This window comes from Leucoraja erinacea, chromosome 14 (genome assembly GCF_028641065.1).
Source record: "Leucoraja erinacea ecotype New England chromosome 14, Leri_hhj_1, whole genome shotgun sequence".
NCBI lineage: Eukaryota > Metazoa > Chordata > Chondrichthyes > Rajiformes > Rajidae > Leucoraja > Leucoraja erinaceus.
The window spans coordinates 13,938,736-13,952,222 of NC_073390.1; the positions used below are offsets into that span (position 1 = coordinate 13,938,736).

Here is a 13,487-nt window from a genome sequence, read left to right on the forward strand (position 1 = left end):
ATACATGCCATTTGACACTGTGACCATGGTTGTGTTCTCCATGCATATCAATTGCATGGAACAAAAAATTCAGAAATGGTCTTCTGGAATACCAAGAATCCTTTTGAAAAAATTCAACCAGCTCCAAAACACTTTGCCATGTGAAAGAATTTCAAGGTCAAATCATTTTCCTGAAATGGTAGCTTTAATTTCCTGAAAATTGGGTACGGATGCTTTTCACAACGTTCTTCAATGAATAAAATACTGCTAAACCAAAACACACTGGAGAAGCCCAATCATTCGCACATAACGTTTCCACACAGATGCAAAGGTGACATTAAAAGTATTTGCAATTGATTGTAATAAACCAGTGGCTCAAGTTTTGCATGCATTTTCACCTTGTAATTTATTCATTGACTACTGTTTATGAATATTGGCTTCCACAGATTGCTCACTGTAAGAGGGTTAGGAAGGAAGAAACAGTAGAAATAAATCAAGCACAGAGGAACAACGCAACAGTTTTCCTCTGAATAAATTGGACTCAATTCTATGCATTAGGATCTCAACTATCTTCCAGATGCTGTGCTTTGTCACAATTTGAATATTTTAATCAAGGAACAAAGCACAATATGTTGTAGCCACACATTTACATCCTTTTCTTATTGTTGCCCAAAATAGTGAATGGTAAGAATTTTTGGTTTCCTCCCCCACAAAGTCCACCTCATGATTTTTATGCTTTTATTCCAAAACAATGTTAATTTAGGAAGGTTCATAAGAAATAAAATTGTAGAAACCAGGGCCTTGTATAGTAACAGAATCTGCAATAGAACCTCATAACCCTAGACTTGGTGGGCCAAATGGCCTAAATCTACTCCTATTCCTTATGACCTTATGACTTCATTTTTGTTAGATTCTTCTATGTGTTATCTAGGGTTTCCATAACTCTTACCAAGCTCGATGACCATTATCATTCCTTAAGATTTTTACAGGAACCTTAATTTCACCCAGGAAGATATCCTGCACCAGGTTTTCACTATTCCACAGATCAACTCTAAAAACAAAAAAACAAGATCAGTTTATTTTGCATGGATTTTTTTAGAAATGAAAAAAATGACATAAATTCCAACAGTTTTTAGGTGTTTTGTGACACGCTGTATTATCTTGTAGGATCGCATTACCGAAATTAATATCACAATACCAATTGCAACACACAGCAAGGCATTCACAAGGCTTCTCAATTCAATTAATAGCTGTGTGCAATAACAAGGGACTGCAAATCATTAACATAAAAAATACTTTGACAACATAGTAGTCAGAATAACTGCAAGCTGTAGTCAACCTGGACACAATATCAAATTCAACAACTTCTGTTGACTCTCTTGCTCACGATCAGAACTGATTAGTTCTGCTGCAAATCATTCATTAGTAATATTACTTCAGCTTTTCCACTCCATTAGCACAATTTGACCTGCTGGACATTTGCTCTATCTTTGCATTTTTTCATCTTTTACATTCTCTCTAACTGATCTCGTTAATGTATGAATCAGATGATTTAATCTACAGCTTAGCCCCTCGGTTTCACCCTATCAGCGGAGTTGCTATTCATCTCTCTGCTGCTCAAACTAAGTTCTGAACAATGGTCTTTGATCTAAAATGTAAAATCCATTTATTTTACGATTGGTGTGACCTGATCTGCTGAGTCAGACCAGCAATTTTTACTCTTTACTCAAACGCATTTTTATATATGGGGAGCAAATTAATACTGGCACCTGCTTTTACCCAGAAGCATAAAATGATCCATTGAAGCACCAAGCATCCAGCAAATTAAACCAAGTGCTATATGTTTCTGAGTTAAATGTTCTGCAAATAAAAAACTGAAAATCTGGCAAGTAAAGCCCAAGGAGCCTTTGGTGAAGTATAACCTATTCAGATGGCCAGAACATAAGACAATGAAATCTTAATGTATGACGACACAAAAGATTGCAGATGTTTTATTTTGTTCCAGCAGTTTTCATTATAAAATAAATACTGGGAATCCACAAGAAAATAACTATTAAAATTACACACAGCATTTAAAAAACAGATTAGTTAATGTTTTACACAGGCGGCAAGCAAAGCTACTACGCAGCTCGATGTGTGAAATCTTAATCTCATCAAATCATAATGAGCCAACAATTCTTTACATTGTACAATTTGCATATGGGATATAATCATCTCTGTGCTTATTGTTGATTTAAAATTGCTCAAGATGGAGGGAGAGATGTGAGGGAATAGGTTACAGCGGTAAGGTGGGAGAATGTTATTGTTCTGAGTGACAGAATAGACCTGACAGGTTAATGAACTCCCTAATTGCAACAAAAAATAAATTTGGAGTACACAAGAGATTGCAGGTGAAGAAATCCTGAGCAAAACAGTATCTGTGGAGAGAAATAAGACCACAATGTTTTCTCTTTTCCTTCCACAGTTGCTGCTTAAACTTGCTGTGTTCCTCCAGCACTAGGTTTGCTCTAGGCGCTGGATGCCAAGTGGGCTGGTGGGAACGGAATCCTTTCGAGAGAGAATTAAATAGTGACATGAAATGGATTAATTTGCAAGGCTACATTCTGCTTCTGCTTGCTACTGCACAACCGCCAACAGCTGGGCTATCTTGTGCAGGTTATGCTCGCATGGGCACTGGTTGCAAAAGGGTTATTTAGATTTTTATGTGGGCAAGTTTGGTGAAATGATCCATGTCCAAGTTGTCGAGCTGTGACTTGAAGAGTGACAAGGTTGGTGCACATCTGGCGGTGTCGGGAAGGATGTTCCACTCTGGGATAGTCCATGAATACAATGCCTGTAGAAAGCTATTTTTATTTGCTTTAATTCTAGTATAAATAAAGTGACCTGAGCACTGTCTTGTAGATTTCTGGGTATTGGATTGAATGAGGTGAGATATGTTACTGGGGATGATGCCATGAGTCTCCTTGTAGACAGTACATAAGCGGGCTTTCGTCCATCTTGACTCCACCGACCCAGCCAAGGCGATTTAAAATATCGGAAACACTTGACTGTCTTGAGTAGTTGTTATAGACGAACTGGGTTGCACGCCTCTGAACCTTGTCAAGGGTGTCAATGTTATTATTCTGGTGAGGGTCCCATATTGTCTGGCAATATTCCAACAGTGGGCAGACAAGTGCTTTGTACTCTACCTCCTTAGTTGGTTTGTCACAACCGGATATGTTTCTCTGGAGATGGCCCAAAATACATGATAAGAATAGGGGAAAGGTTCTACTGTCATTGCTCTGTTAGGAGCTGGCACAGAATTGATAGGCCACTGTGTATTAAACATTCTGGGAAGACAGTCATTGGAGGAAGCAAATATAGACATAAAATGCTTAATGAGTTCAAATAATGTATTTGGGCAGGCTATTCCAGTGGTGGGGAAGGAAGAAAGAAAGTTAGGGTTTGGAACAGAGCTTTGCACAACATAGCAAAATATTAGCTCCAAATATCATATTCCACTAGACAGCAAATGAGATATATAAAATTAAAAAATCCAGCCTTTTTTACGTGCAGTTAACAAAACACCTGCACCCATAAAAAGAAAGTTGATCACAGAAAAACATGCAGCAATTGATTATTCAACAATAGACCATCTTACCTCACTGATACTGAACGCCATTCGACAGCATGAAAGGGATAGTCAGAAAGAAGAGGGATATTGATAACCTTAAACAAAGCACTAAAACATAATCACAGCTTTTGATATTTTGATCTTTAACAGAGATTTGACCATTACAAAAAGAGCACTGTTTCTGCAATTTAGTTCGATGGTCATCATAACGAATGAAATCTTTATTTGATATTTTATTCCTCAAGTTTGGATCTGGAGAACTGGTCACTTCATTAGAGCAAAGGATCAGGCAGAGGATTCACTAATCACCACTGAACAATCATACACGAATATAAAGATGTTTCTTGACATAAGAACACTCAAGTTTATGCATTTCAATAAAATGCCATTCACTCTTTGGTGTGTGCATACCAGTGCATTATACTCTGTTCAAAGAGATATAATATACCAAAATTCTCAAGAGTGCATTAAACCCATTTTATCATGTGCATTAAACCCATTTTTTTCAACTCACAAAAATGTTGTTTATCAAAATATTTTCCCGGTACAGATCCCTCTTGTAAAGTGAAGAATGCCTTTACTCAGTAAGCTGCAAGTATTCCTGAAGTCAACTCCCTTCTAGGTAAATATATTTCTAATCATTCTCTTTCTTTTGACATTGAGATCACCGATTTTAGCCATGCCAGCGGCCTACTTCACACATCCCTTCCCCAACCCTCGACCTACCCATCCCTCCTACTCTCCTATGTCTCTCCCAATCTTTCACCACAGCCTTAATCCCTCCATGTGATACAAGAAACATTGCTCCTGATCTTGAAATAACAGGAAGTTGATCTCTGTATCCTTCCAACTCAAAACTGCTCAATAAGTTACTGGCATGATAAGAGAAACTGGACATATTGCCTTAACTATAAAGGAGAATGAACAGCAAGAAGATGGTAAACAAAAAATACATGAATATAATTAAAAACTAAAGAACATAGGTGGAATTTAGAGAGGGAAAAGAAAGGCAAAGACAAATGTTCCGTTTTCTTTTAAGACCTTAATCTCCAATCTGATGAAAAGTGATTGCCAGTGAAGTTAAAAAGCCATCATAAACAATCTAAACAAAAAGGTTTCTTGGTTTTGTAATTACAACTCCAAAAATCAGTTGCTATTTCATTTAATCTGCACTGAAAAAATACAGCAATTTCACACTATTACAAATTTTGCATAAAGCCAAAAGCAGACTAGCACAAATTAACATTAACAAATTAGCATTTGCTCCGTGTGAAGTTGTCCAATTTAAGGGTAATGTCAACTACCACCAATTACATAATCCTATCTTGTATCGGGTTGTTAAAGGTTCCCAATTCGGTTTAGATGACAGTGATTTAATGGCTACTTTGTGGTTGCTTCTTTTTATTTTATTACCTGATTTCCAGTTTTTCAATATTTTCCTCCTCCACTTGGAAATGAGATTTCTTGGTGTAACTGCTGTTTCGAGTTACCTGAAATGTTTTAATTAACTGTGTTTCAGATCAAACAATATAATTCAGCTACATTACTTTTTATGCAGAATATTGCTTTTGTTCAAAACTATTAATTATATCAACAATGAAGACACCATGCAGACCTTCTTTACAGTTACTTACTTCAAAGTAGAATGTTTCATCAAACTGCGGGTTACTAGTTTTCTTCTTCACTTTCGTTCTTTTTTGATCCAATCTGATGAAACAAAATAGTGATTATATAGAGCAAATTCATAACCAGGGCATCCTCAAAGTAAACTTCAAAATGGACAAAGGTTATGTGTAATGGTCTGATTAGACAAAGATAGTGTTGTGGCTTCTTCTCTTCAAATATTCTTACTTCAACCTTATGCTGTACAAAGCAGCCTTTTATATGGGTTCTGATAAAATTATAAAAGGTTGGCACCTTGCACAGGAAATAGATTTTTAAATGTGTATATGTAAAAAAAATAAAAAAATTAATAGATACTAGACCAAGTGGGAGCCGTTGGGTGGGGGGTGCAGAGAGGGAGAGGTAGAGAGGGGGGGGGCAGAGAGGGGGGAGAGGAGTAGAGAGGGAGGGGAGTAGAGAGGGAGGGTAGAGAGAGAGGGAGAGGGGCAGAGAGGGAGAGGGAGTTGAGGGGCAGGGAGGGGAGAGAGAGTAGAGAGGGAGGGTGGAGAGAGGGGGAGAGGGGGAGGGCGGTGGAGAGGGGCAGAGAGGGAGGGGCGGGGGGGGTAGAGACCCTACCTCCTCATTCTCCTCCCATTCCCTGCCCCAGAGCCTACCCTGGTCGTAGAGCAGCGCCAGAGCCAGAACTTGGCCTGGTTCTCTTACTCGACCCGGCCCTGGCTGTAGACCCAGGCTCGTCCTTGGTTCCAGCGGCAGCCACCAGCCGTCAGCTTGGCCGTGGCCTGGGCTCCAGTCCAGGCCCAGGCTCGTCCTTGGTTCCAGCGACTGCCTCCAGCCGTCAGCTTGGCAGCGGCCTGGGCTCCAGCGCAGGTTCCGACTTCACCGTCCCTGACCCTGGACCCGGGCTCATGCTTGGTTCCAGCGGCGGCTTCTTTATTGGCCCCAGTTATGGTGCCATCCCAAGCCCCGGCTCTTACTACAGCTCGAGCCTCAGGATCGGCTCCAGCCAGGGACCGCGGCTCCACCCTCGCTACCGGGTACGGCCCTCACTCCAGCTCGAGCGTCAAGCTCGGCTCCAGCCAGGGCCCGCGGCTCCACCCTCGCCACCAGGCCGCACGAGCGCTGGAATGCCCCTCCCTCTTGAAGTGCCCCATCTAGCGTTGCGAGTGCATTGTGACGTCATTCGGGTTATTTTTTCTGAAATGGGTGAGTTTTCGGGCTGTTTTTTAAAACTTTAATGGATTAAAAAGTTCGGAAATATAGGTGTGAATGCGACGGGAAGGCGTTTTCCGCCTCGAGGGGATAAATGTGAATAGAATGTGTGAAAATGGGAAGGCTGTGGCCTAGCGTTTGTAAGGAAATGAGAATCAAGCAGATCGTACCCAAATGACACACACCCACACATACATACCCACAAACAAGATGAGAATTTTAGTTATATATAGATGGCAATCATACCTCCACAATATTTTCATGAAAATTGTTGATGAAGGCCAATTAACATGAACATTTATTTATTGTCTTCCCCTGTAATGGGAATTTACAATGGTACAGAATCAGAATGCCCATGCTCAAGTGCAGGTTTTGATAAGCCTGAAGCAGTTCTGCTGTAATGTGATAGCTGCATTCCTAAGAAACATCATATTATAGAATATTGTGTTATAAAACAATTGTGTCAATAGGGAAAACGGGGGTTAGGGGTCCGTATGATAACACCATTTAAAAGATATTAGGACAGGTACGTAGATGGGAAAGGTTTACACGGTTATAGATCAAATGTGAGGAAATGGGACTATTGTACAGAAGCGTCTTGGTCAGCATGTTCGATTCAGGCCAAAGGGTCTGTTTCTTTACTCTATGATACTTCAGCCTCTCACCATTATTATCCAAGGACCCCCAACTGCTTTAAAAGGACATACATAATACTGGTACCCAAGAAGAGTAAGATAACACGCCTCAGCAACTGCAGACTAGTGGCATTAATGTCCATTGTGATGAAGTCTCTGAGAGGTTGGTTATAATGCAAATCAACTCCTCCCTCGGTAATGACCTGGGCCCACTTTGATGTGCCTACTGCTACACAAGCCGACAGTGAATGTTAATTGTCTTGATTGCTGTTGAACACCATCATCCTTTCCAAACCCATTGACAAACTCGAAGAAATGGGTCTCCGTACCTACTTATGCAATTGAACTTCCTTATCAGTACGAATGGGCAACAATACCTACACCTTAACGACCATTCAGCATGGGGATACCTCAGGGCTGCATGCTCAACTCCCTGCTCTATTCATCATCTATATCTCTAATTTCCCTTTTTCGTGACTTTCAGTCTGAAGAAGGGCATCGATCCGAAACGTCACCCATTCCTTCTCTCCAGAGATGCTGCCTGGCCCGCTGAGTTACTCCAGCATTTTGTGTCTATCTTCGGTTTAAACCAGCATCTGCAGTTTTTTCCTACACATTTCCCCTGCTCTATTTCCTCTATACCCATGACTATACAGCCAGATTCATCATTTTTGGATGAATACCAGGTAATGATGCGTCAGAGAACAGGAGGGAGATAAATAACCTGGTTGAGTGCTGTTCTGGTTACCACATTATTAAAAGAATGTGGAGGCTTTGGCGAGGGTGCAAAAGAAGCTCACCAGTAAGTTGCCTGGATTGGAGAGTATTAGTACAAGGAAAATTTGGACAAACACCAACTGTTTTAGCTACAAGATAGTTTGTGGAACTCAATGACATATATAAAATTATGAGAGGCATAAATAGGGTAGTCATTCATTTTCCTAGAATGGAAATGTCAGAGGGCGTAAGTTTAAGGTGAGAGGGAGAAAGTTTAAATGAGACGTGCGAGGTAGCTTTTTTTTAAAACTTACACAGAGTGGTTAGTGCCTGGAATGCACTGTCAATGAAAATTTTGGAATCAGATGCAATACCAATATTTGAGATGCACTTGGACAGACAAATAAACAAATAGGGAGTAGATGGATGCAGACCATGTACAAGCAGAAGGGATTAGTTAGATTGGCAACATGGTTAGCACTGACATGGCGTAACGCAAATAAATTCCAAATTCAGTTGTGTATTCTATGTACTGTACAACTGTACATTTAAAATATTGAATAATATACCTCGAAGGTCCAACAAACGAGACAGAGGCATAGGGATCTCCACTCTGCCCACTTACAAGAGGAAGTCCTTGGCATTCAATGATCCTGCAAGTTGAAGAAAAAAAAAATATGATGTTTTAAAATTATGCTTCAATTTTAATGATGCCAGGTTCTCTGCTCTCATTTGTATGTAGTCCATTACCTGATTTTTCATTTACATTCTTGATATTACCATCTTCATCTCAGGTGATAGGTTAGCAAACAATAACCAAGATAATTCCACAGGCTCCCATAGCTATCTTGGCTACACCCACCATCGTTCCAGTAAGAATTAGAATCCGTTTTCAGTTTCTCTCAGTTGTGTCTGCTTTGATGATATGCTTCCACACAGGTGCCTTTGATACGTCTTTCTCTTTCATTAACCAAGTTGTTTTCCCCTGTCCTTCCTGATAAGGTTATCAAATATGATTCTTCTATTTCCTGCTCTTCTGTTCTCACCTCCCTTCCTCTTAACCAGAATAAGGACAAGGCGCTCAACCATATTCAATGCATCTTCCTCCGCAACATCCACTACCTTCAGTTGAATTCCACCACCAAACCCCTTCCTCTCCCTGCCCTCGCAACATTCCAAAGGTATCCAAATGATAAAAGCTTATAACAGCAACCTAGCTACAACACGTGATAAAGTTGCATCTCTCAAGATTAAAAGGAAAGTAAGGGTTAAAACATCTCTATGGTTAAATATGGTTCACACTTTTTTTTTTAAATTAGGTAGGGTAGCCGAAAGAAAGTGGAGAAAAACAGGACTAGAAGTACATCTTGGCATCTATAAAGAAACCATTGCTACTTATAATAATGCTGTAAGATCTGCAAGGAGGACCCATTTTCTCAAATTATCGCAGACAGTGATGGAAATAGTGACATTTTGTTCTCCACCATTAACAGATTACTAAACTCTGCTTCAACCCCTGAATTTTTAAGCCAAGCTTCTGCTGAAAATTGTGAGCTGTTTGCCGATTATTTTAAAGATAGGGTTCAGACTATCAGAGCAGATATCCCTTTAGATTCTACTGTCCTCTGCTGCCGACCTAGTAAGGCACAGGCAAAAATGAGCAGTTTCATAAGTATTTCTACCTGAGAACTTTGTAAAATTGTGGCAGAATGCAAATAGTCTAGCTGTCAGTTTGGCGCAGTTCCTACAAAGTTTTCAAATAATTTTTTTAACAGTTTGTCTAGCTTTGTTCTTACAATTATAAACAACTCCCTTGAGACTGGAATTTTCCCAGATGCTGATAAAACCGCTGTCGTAAAGCCTCTGTTAAAGAAACCAAATTTAGACAGTGGGTTACTGAGTAATTTCAGACCCATATCAAATCTACCCTTTATCAGCAAGGTTCTGGAGAAAGTGGTATTCAACCAAATACAACACTTTCTGAATCAAAATGACATTTTAGAAACATTTCTATCTGGTTTCAGAGCAAATTACAACACTGAGACTGCCTTGATAAAAAGTCAGTGACCTTAGAGTTAGCACTGACGAGGACAAAGTCTCAGTGCTGATCCTCTTAGACCTCACAGCAGCTTTTCACACCATAGATCACAGTATTCTCATAGATCACCTAGAAAACTGGGTCAGCCTGTCAGACCAGGTACCTGAGTTGGTTCCAATCATATATAAGTGGAAGGAAGTACTTTGTTAGCCTTGGGGGATATCTGTCACAGCTGCATGATATACATTTGGTGTAGCACAAGGTGTAGTAGCCTTGGCCCGTTACTCTTTTCCATGTATATGCTGCCGCTCGGAAGAGTTACCAGACAGCATAATGTAAATTTTCTAAGTTATGCCAATGACACTCAGTTATACCTCTCTGTCGAACATAAATAAGGTAACAAAGTGTGCTTTCTGTCACCTCAGGTATATTTCTAAAGTACGGCCTTTCTTAACTCAACAAGACTGTAAAAAAAACTCATAAACTCACAGGCTTTCATATTAAACAGACTTGATTACTTATAATGCCTTATTTATCGGTATGCCTTCAAAATCCACCAACAAGTTACAGCTCATTCAAAATGCCACAGCCCGGCTTTTAACAAATACCAAGAAAAGGGAACATTTCACCCCAGTATTATACTTCTTTCATTGACTCCCTGTGAGATCCAGGATAGACTATAAAGTCCTCCTTCTTGTCTATAAAGCCCTAAATGGCTTAGAAGCAGCATATTTTACAGTCCTTCCTTCCCTGTGCCCCCTACTCGAGCGCTCAAGTCTTCTGATGCCGGCCTGTTAGCCTCTCAATGCCACCGCAATAAGAAAATAGGTGCAGCAGCCTTTTTCAATTACACCCCCAACCTGTGGAATACCCGACCCAGGGCCAAGAGAGACGCCCACTCATTTTTAAACGACAGCTAAAAACGTATCTTTTCAATCAAGCTTTTAACTGACTTTACTTCTGATGACATTGTAACAATTCCTTTTACTCTCTTGTATTTATCTCAGCATACCCTTTAGCAGCTGGTGTGCTCATATAGTACATGGGACTGTATTTGACTTCAGTGTTTTTGTTTTTTGTTCTTTTACACTCTCAATTTTTTATTTTTTATTTTTATATAAATCTGTGCTTTTTACTATTAACTATCTATGTCCTTACTGTTTTAAATTGTATTTTGATAAGACCTGTGTTTTTTTGTAAAGCACTTTGGGTTGCATTCAATTGCAAGAAATCTACAAATAAAGTTATTGTTATTATTATTATTATTATCATCTCTCCCACTGGGATTCCCCGGTTTGCTCTTTCATCTCTATTCACCATTCGTTATCTCACTGCACTTTGCTAAGCAAACATGATATGTAAAATTGCCCCAATATCTCTTCCCTTCCTATAAAGCAGGGACTCAAATAGTCCCTGCAGGCAAAGCAGCAACACATGTGCACTTGTTCCTATTCAGTGTGTTGCATTAATTTTTTACCATGTCACGTCCTCCAATACTGAAGCATCAAACACAGACTGGGTGACTTGGCTCAATTGGCAGGGGGGATCCTGAGCTTTCAGTCATCTATTGGTATAATTATCCATCCTTCTCACACTGACCATCAATGCCCAACATGGGGTGGGAGATTGCAACCTTCACGTGGTCCGCAACGAATGCAATCAACCCGGCGAGCACAATCAAATAAGATCAAATAGAAAAAGTTGTCCTACAACTTTAGGCTGTGCACGCCATACGCAAGAAGAAGAATGCCCAACATGAGATCAAGGAATAACACTTAATCTTCTAGAGAGGCAGGCATATTGCAGCCCTTAGGATTCAATATTGAATTTAAGAATTTCAGGTAAGCAACCTTTTTCCTGCCTCCTCACCAGATATGGCTGCCACTTTCTATTTTAATTTGCTTCAATGTTTTCCTCTCCAATCTGCAATGATCGAATTTTAATGCAGTTATTAATTAACTTTGGTCTGCACCATTTCAAACCTTGCCTCTGTTCAACCTGCCCTTCCCGTTCTGGGAACTTAAAATGCACTTATCTTTCACACATCTCCACTTCTGACAAACCCACATCCTGAAGGTTGAATGTTTCACTTATCGTGTATACATCTTCGCCCACTTGCATTTGTGCTTTTCTTTTCAGTTTCCAGCAATCAAACCTTTATTGCTCCATTTAATATTTAATAGGTATATTGGTTTATTCTAAGCTTCAGATTTTTTTTTAACAACGAAGAACTTGAGACATTGATAAAGTCAATTCACAAAAGGAAATGGAAAGTGAGAAGTTTCCCACGCTACGAATCTAGTCTTGATATATTGAAAATATTCTAAAGTCTCCTCTAATCAATCCCAGTCCTCACAGTTAAATGACACACAAGCAGTCATAATGCCCTAAACCTGCTTCTCACACCTGCCTTCAACTCATTTTTGACTAATTCTCTCGAAAATATTTTTGAAGCCAAACTGATATACTATTTTGTAGTAGTCAAGAGTGTTTTATTGTCATATATCCCAGACAGAACAATGAAATTCTTACTTGTAACAGCACAGCATAACATGTAAACACAGCACTCTGTAAACAATATAATAAACGAGAAAAGTCCCTGTCCCATGAGCCGATTTTTTAGGCGACTGCCGCCGACTGTCATAGTCGTAGCAGGTCACCGAAAAACCGGCGACTGGACCCCTCCAGGACAATGTCTACGACAAGCTACAACAACCTATCACCTAATCGACGTCAAGCTACGTACGGCAAGCTACCGACAACCAGCGTCCCATTAGGACGTCCACCTACGACCACACCTACTCAACCTACGACCACACCTACGTCAACCTACGACCACACCTACGTCAACCTATGACCACACAGGCGACAACCTACGACCACACAGGCGACAACTTGCGTCAACCGGTCGAAGACAATTCAGTCGCCGGTTGACATAGGAATTCACAGAAGTCAGTCACCTGGCAACAACCTACAACAGTGCCTACGCCAGGAGAAGTCAAGCTACGCTCATTGGCGAGAACCCACTGTCACCGGAAATTTTTGAACATGTTGAAAATCCAGCGGCGACCAGAAAGACGCTACGACTCTTTGGGCGAATGAGAAGACGACTCACAACCATACAGGTCCAGCGACTGTGTGGCGACAGCCAAGTCGCCTGTAGTCGCCTAAAATATAGCCTGAAGGGCCTGTCCCACTTATGCAACATTTTCAGCGACTGCCGGCACACGTCATAAGTCGTTACAGTCGCCGAAAATTTTCAACATGTTGAAAATCCAGCGGCGACCAGAACAAGATACGACTCTTTGGGCGACTACTCAAGACCATACAGGCTTCACCCCGCGACCTGTCGCCAGGGGGTCGCCTGTATGGTCGTGAGTAGTCTCCTAGTCACCCAAAGAGTCGTAGCGTCATTCTGGTCACCGCTGAATTTTCAGCATGTTGAACATTTTCGGTGACCTATGACGGGTGCCGGCAGTCGCCGAAAAAGTCGCGTAAGTGGGACATGCCCTTGAGTTGGAAATGCCCTAAAAGGTTCAGTGTATATATACACACACATATAAACATATACATACCCACATGCATGCATATATACAAACACACACACACACACATATATATATATATATATAAAATATGAAAGCAATGACATACATTAAGTTTCTAGTGCAGG

The 13,487-nt window shown here is 40.5% G+C and overlaps 1 protein-coding gene across 3 annotated transcripts in view; it reads right to left on the reverse strand.

Moving 5' to 3' along the window:
* The window catches only part of rasa2 (RAS p21 protein activator 2), a 148,767-nt gene that overhangs the window by 46,773 nt on the left and 88,507 nt on the right, over positions 1–13,487 (reverse strand). For all 3 annotated transcript variants that reach the window (XM_055645651.1, XM_055645652.1, XM_055645653.1), the window contains exons 6-9: positions 8,346–8,429; positions 5,227–5,299; positions 5,006–5,082; positions 929–1,030 (exon numbers count right to left, since the gene is read on the reverse strand). In XM_055645651.1, the coding sequence (XP_055501626.1) occupies positions 929–1,030; positions 5,006–5,082; positions 5,227–5,299; positions 8,346–8,429 (336 nt within the window). The remainder of the gene's footprint in view (positions 1–928; positions 1,031–5,005; positions 5,083–5,226; positions 5,300–8,345; positions 8,430–13,487) is intronic.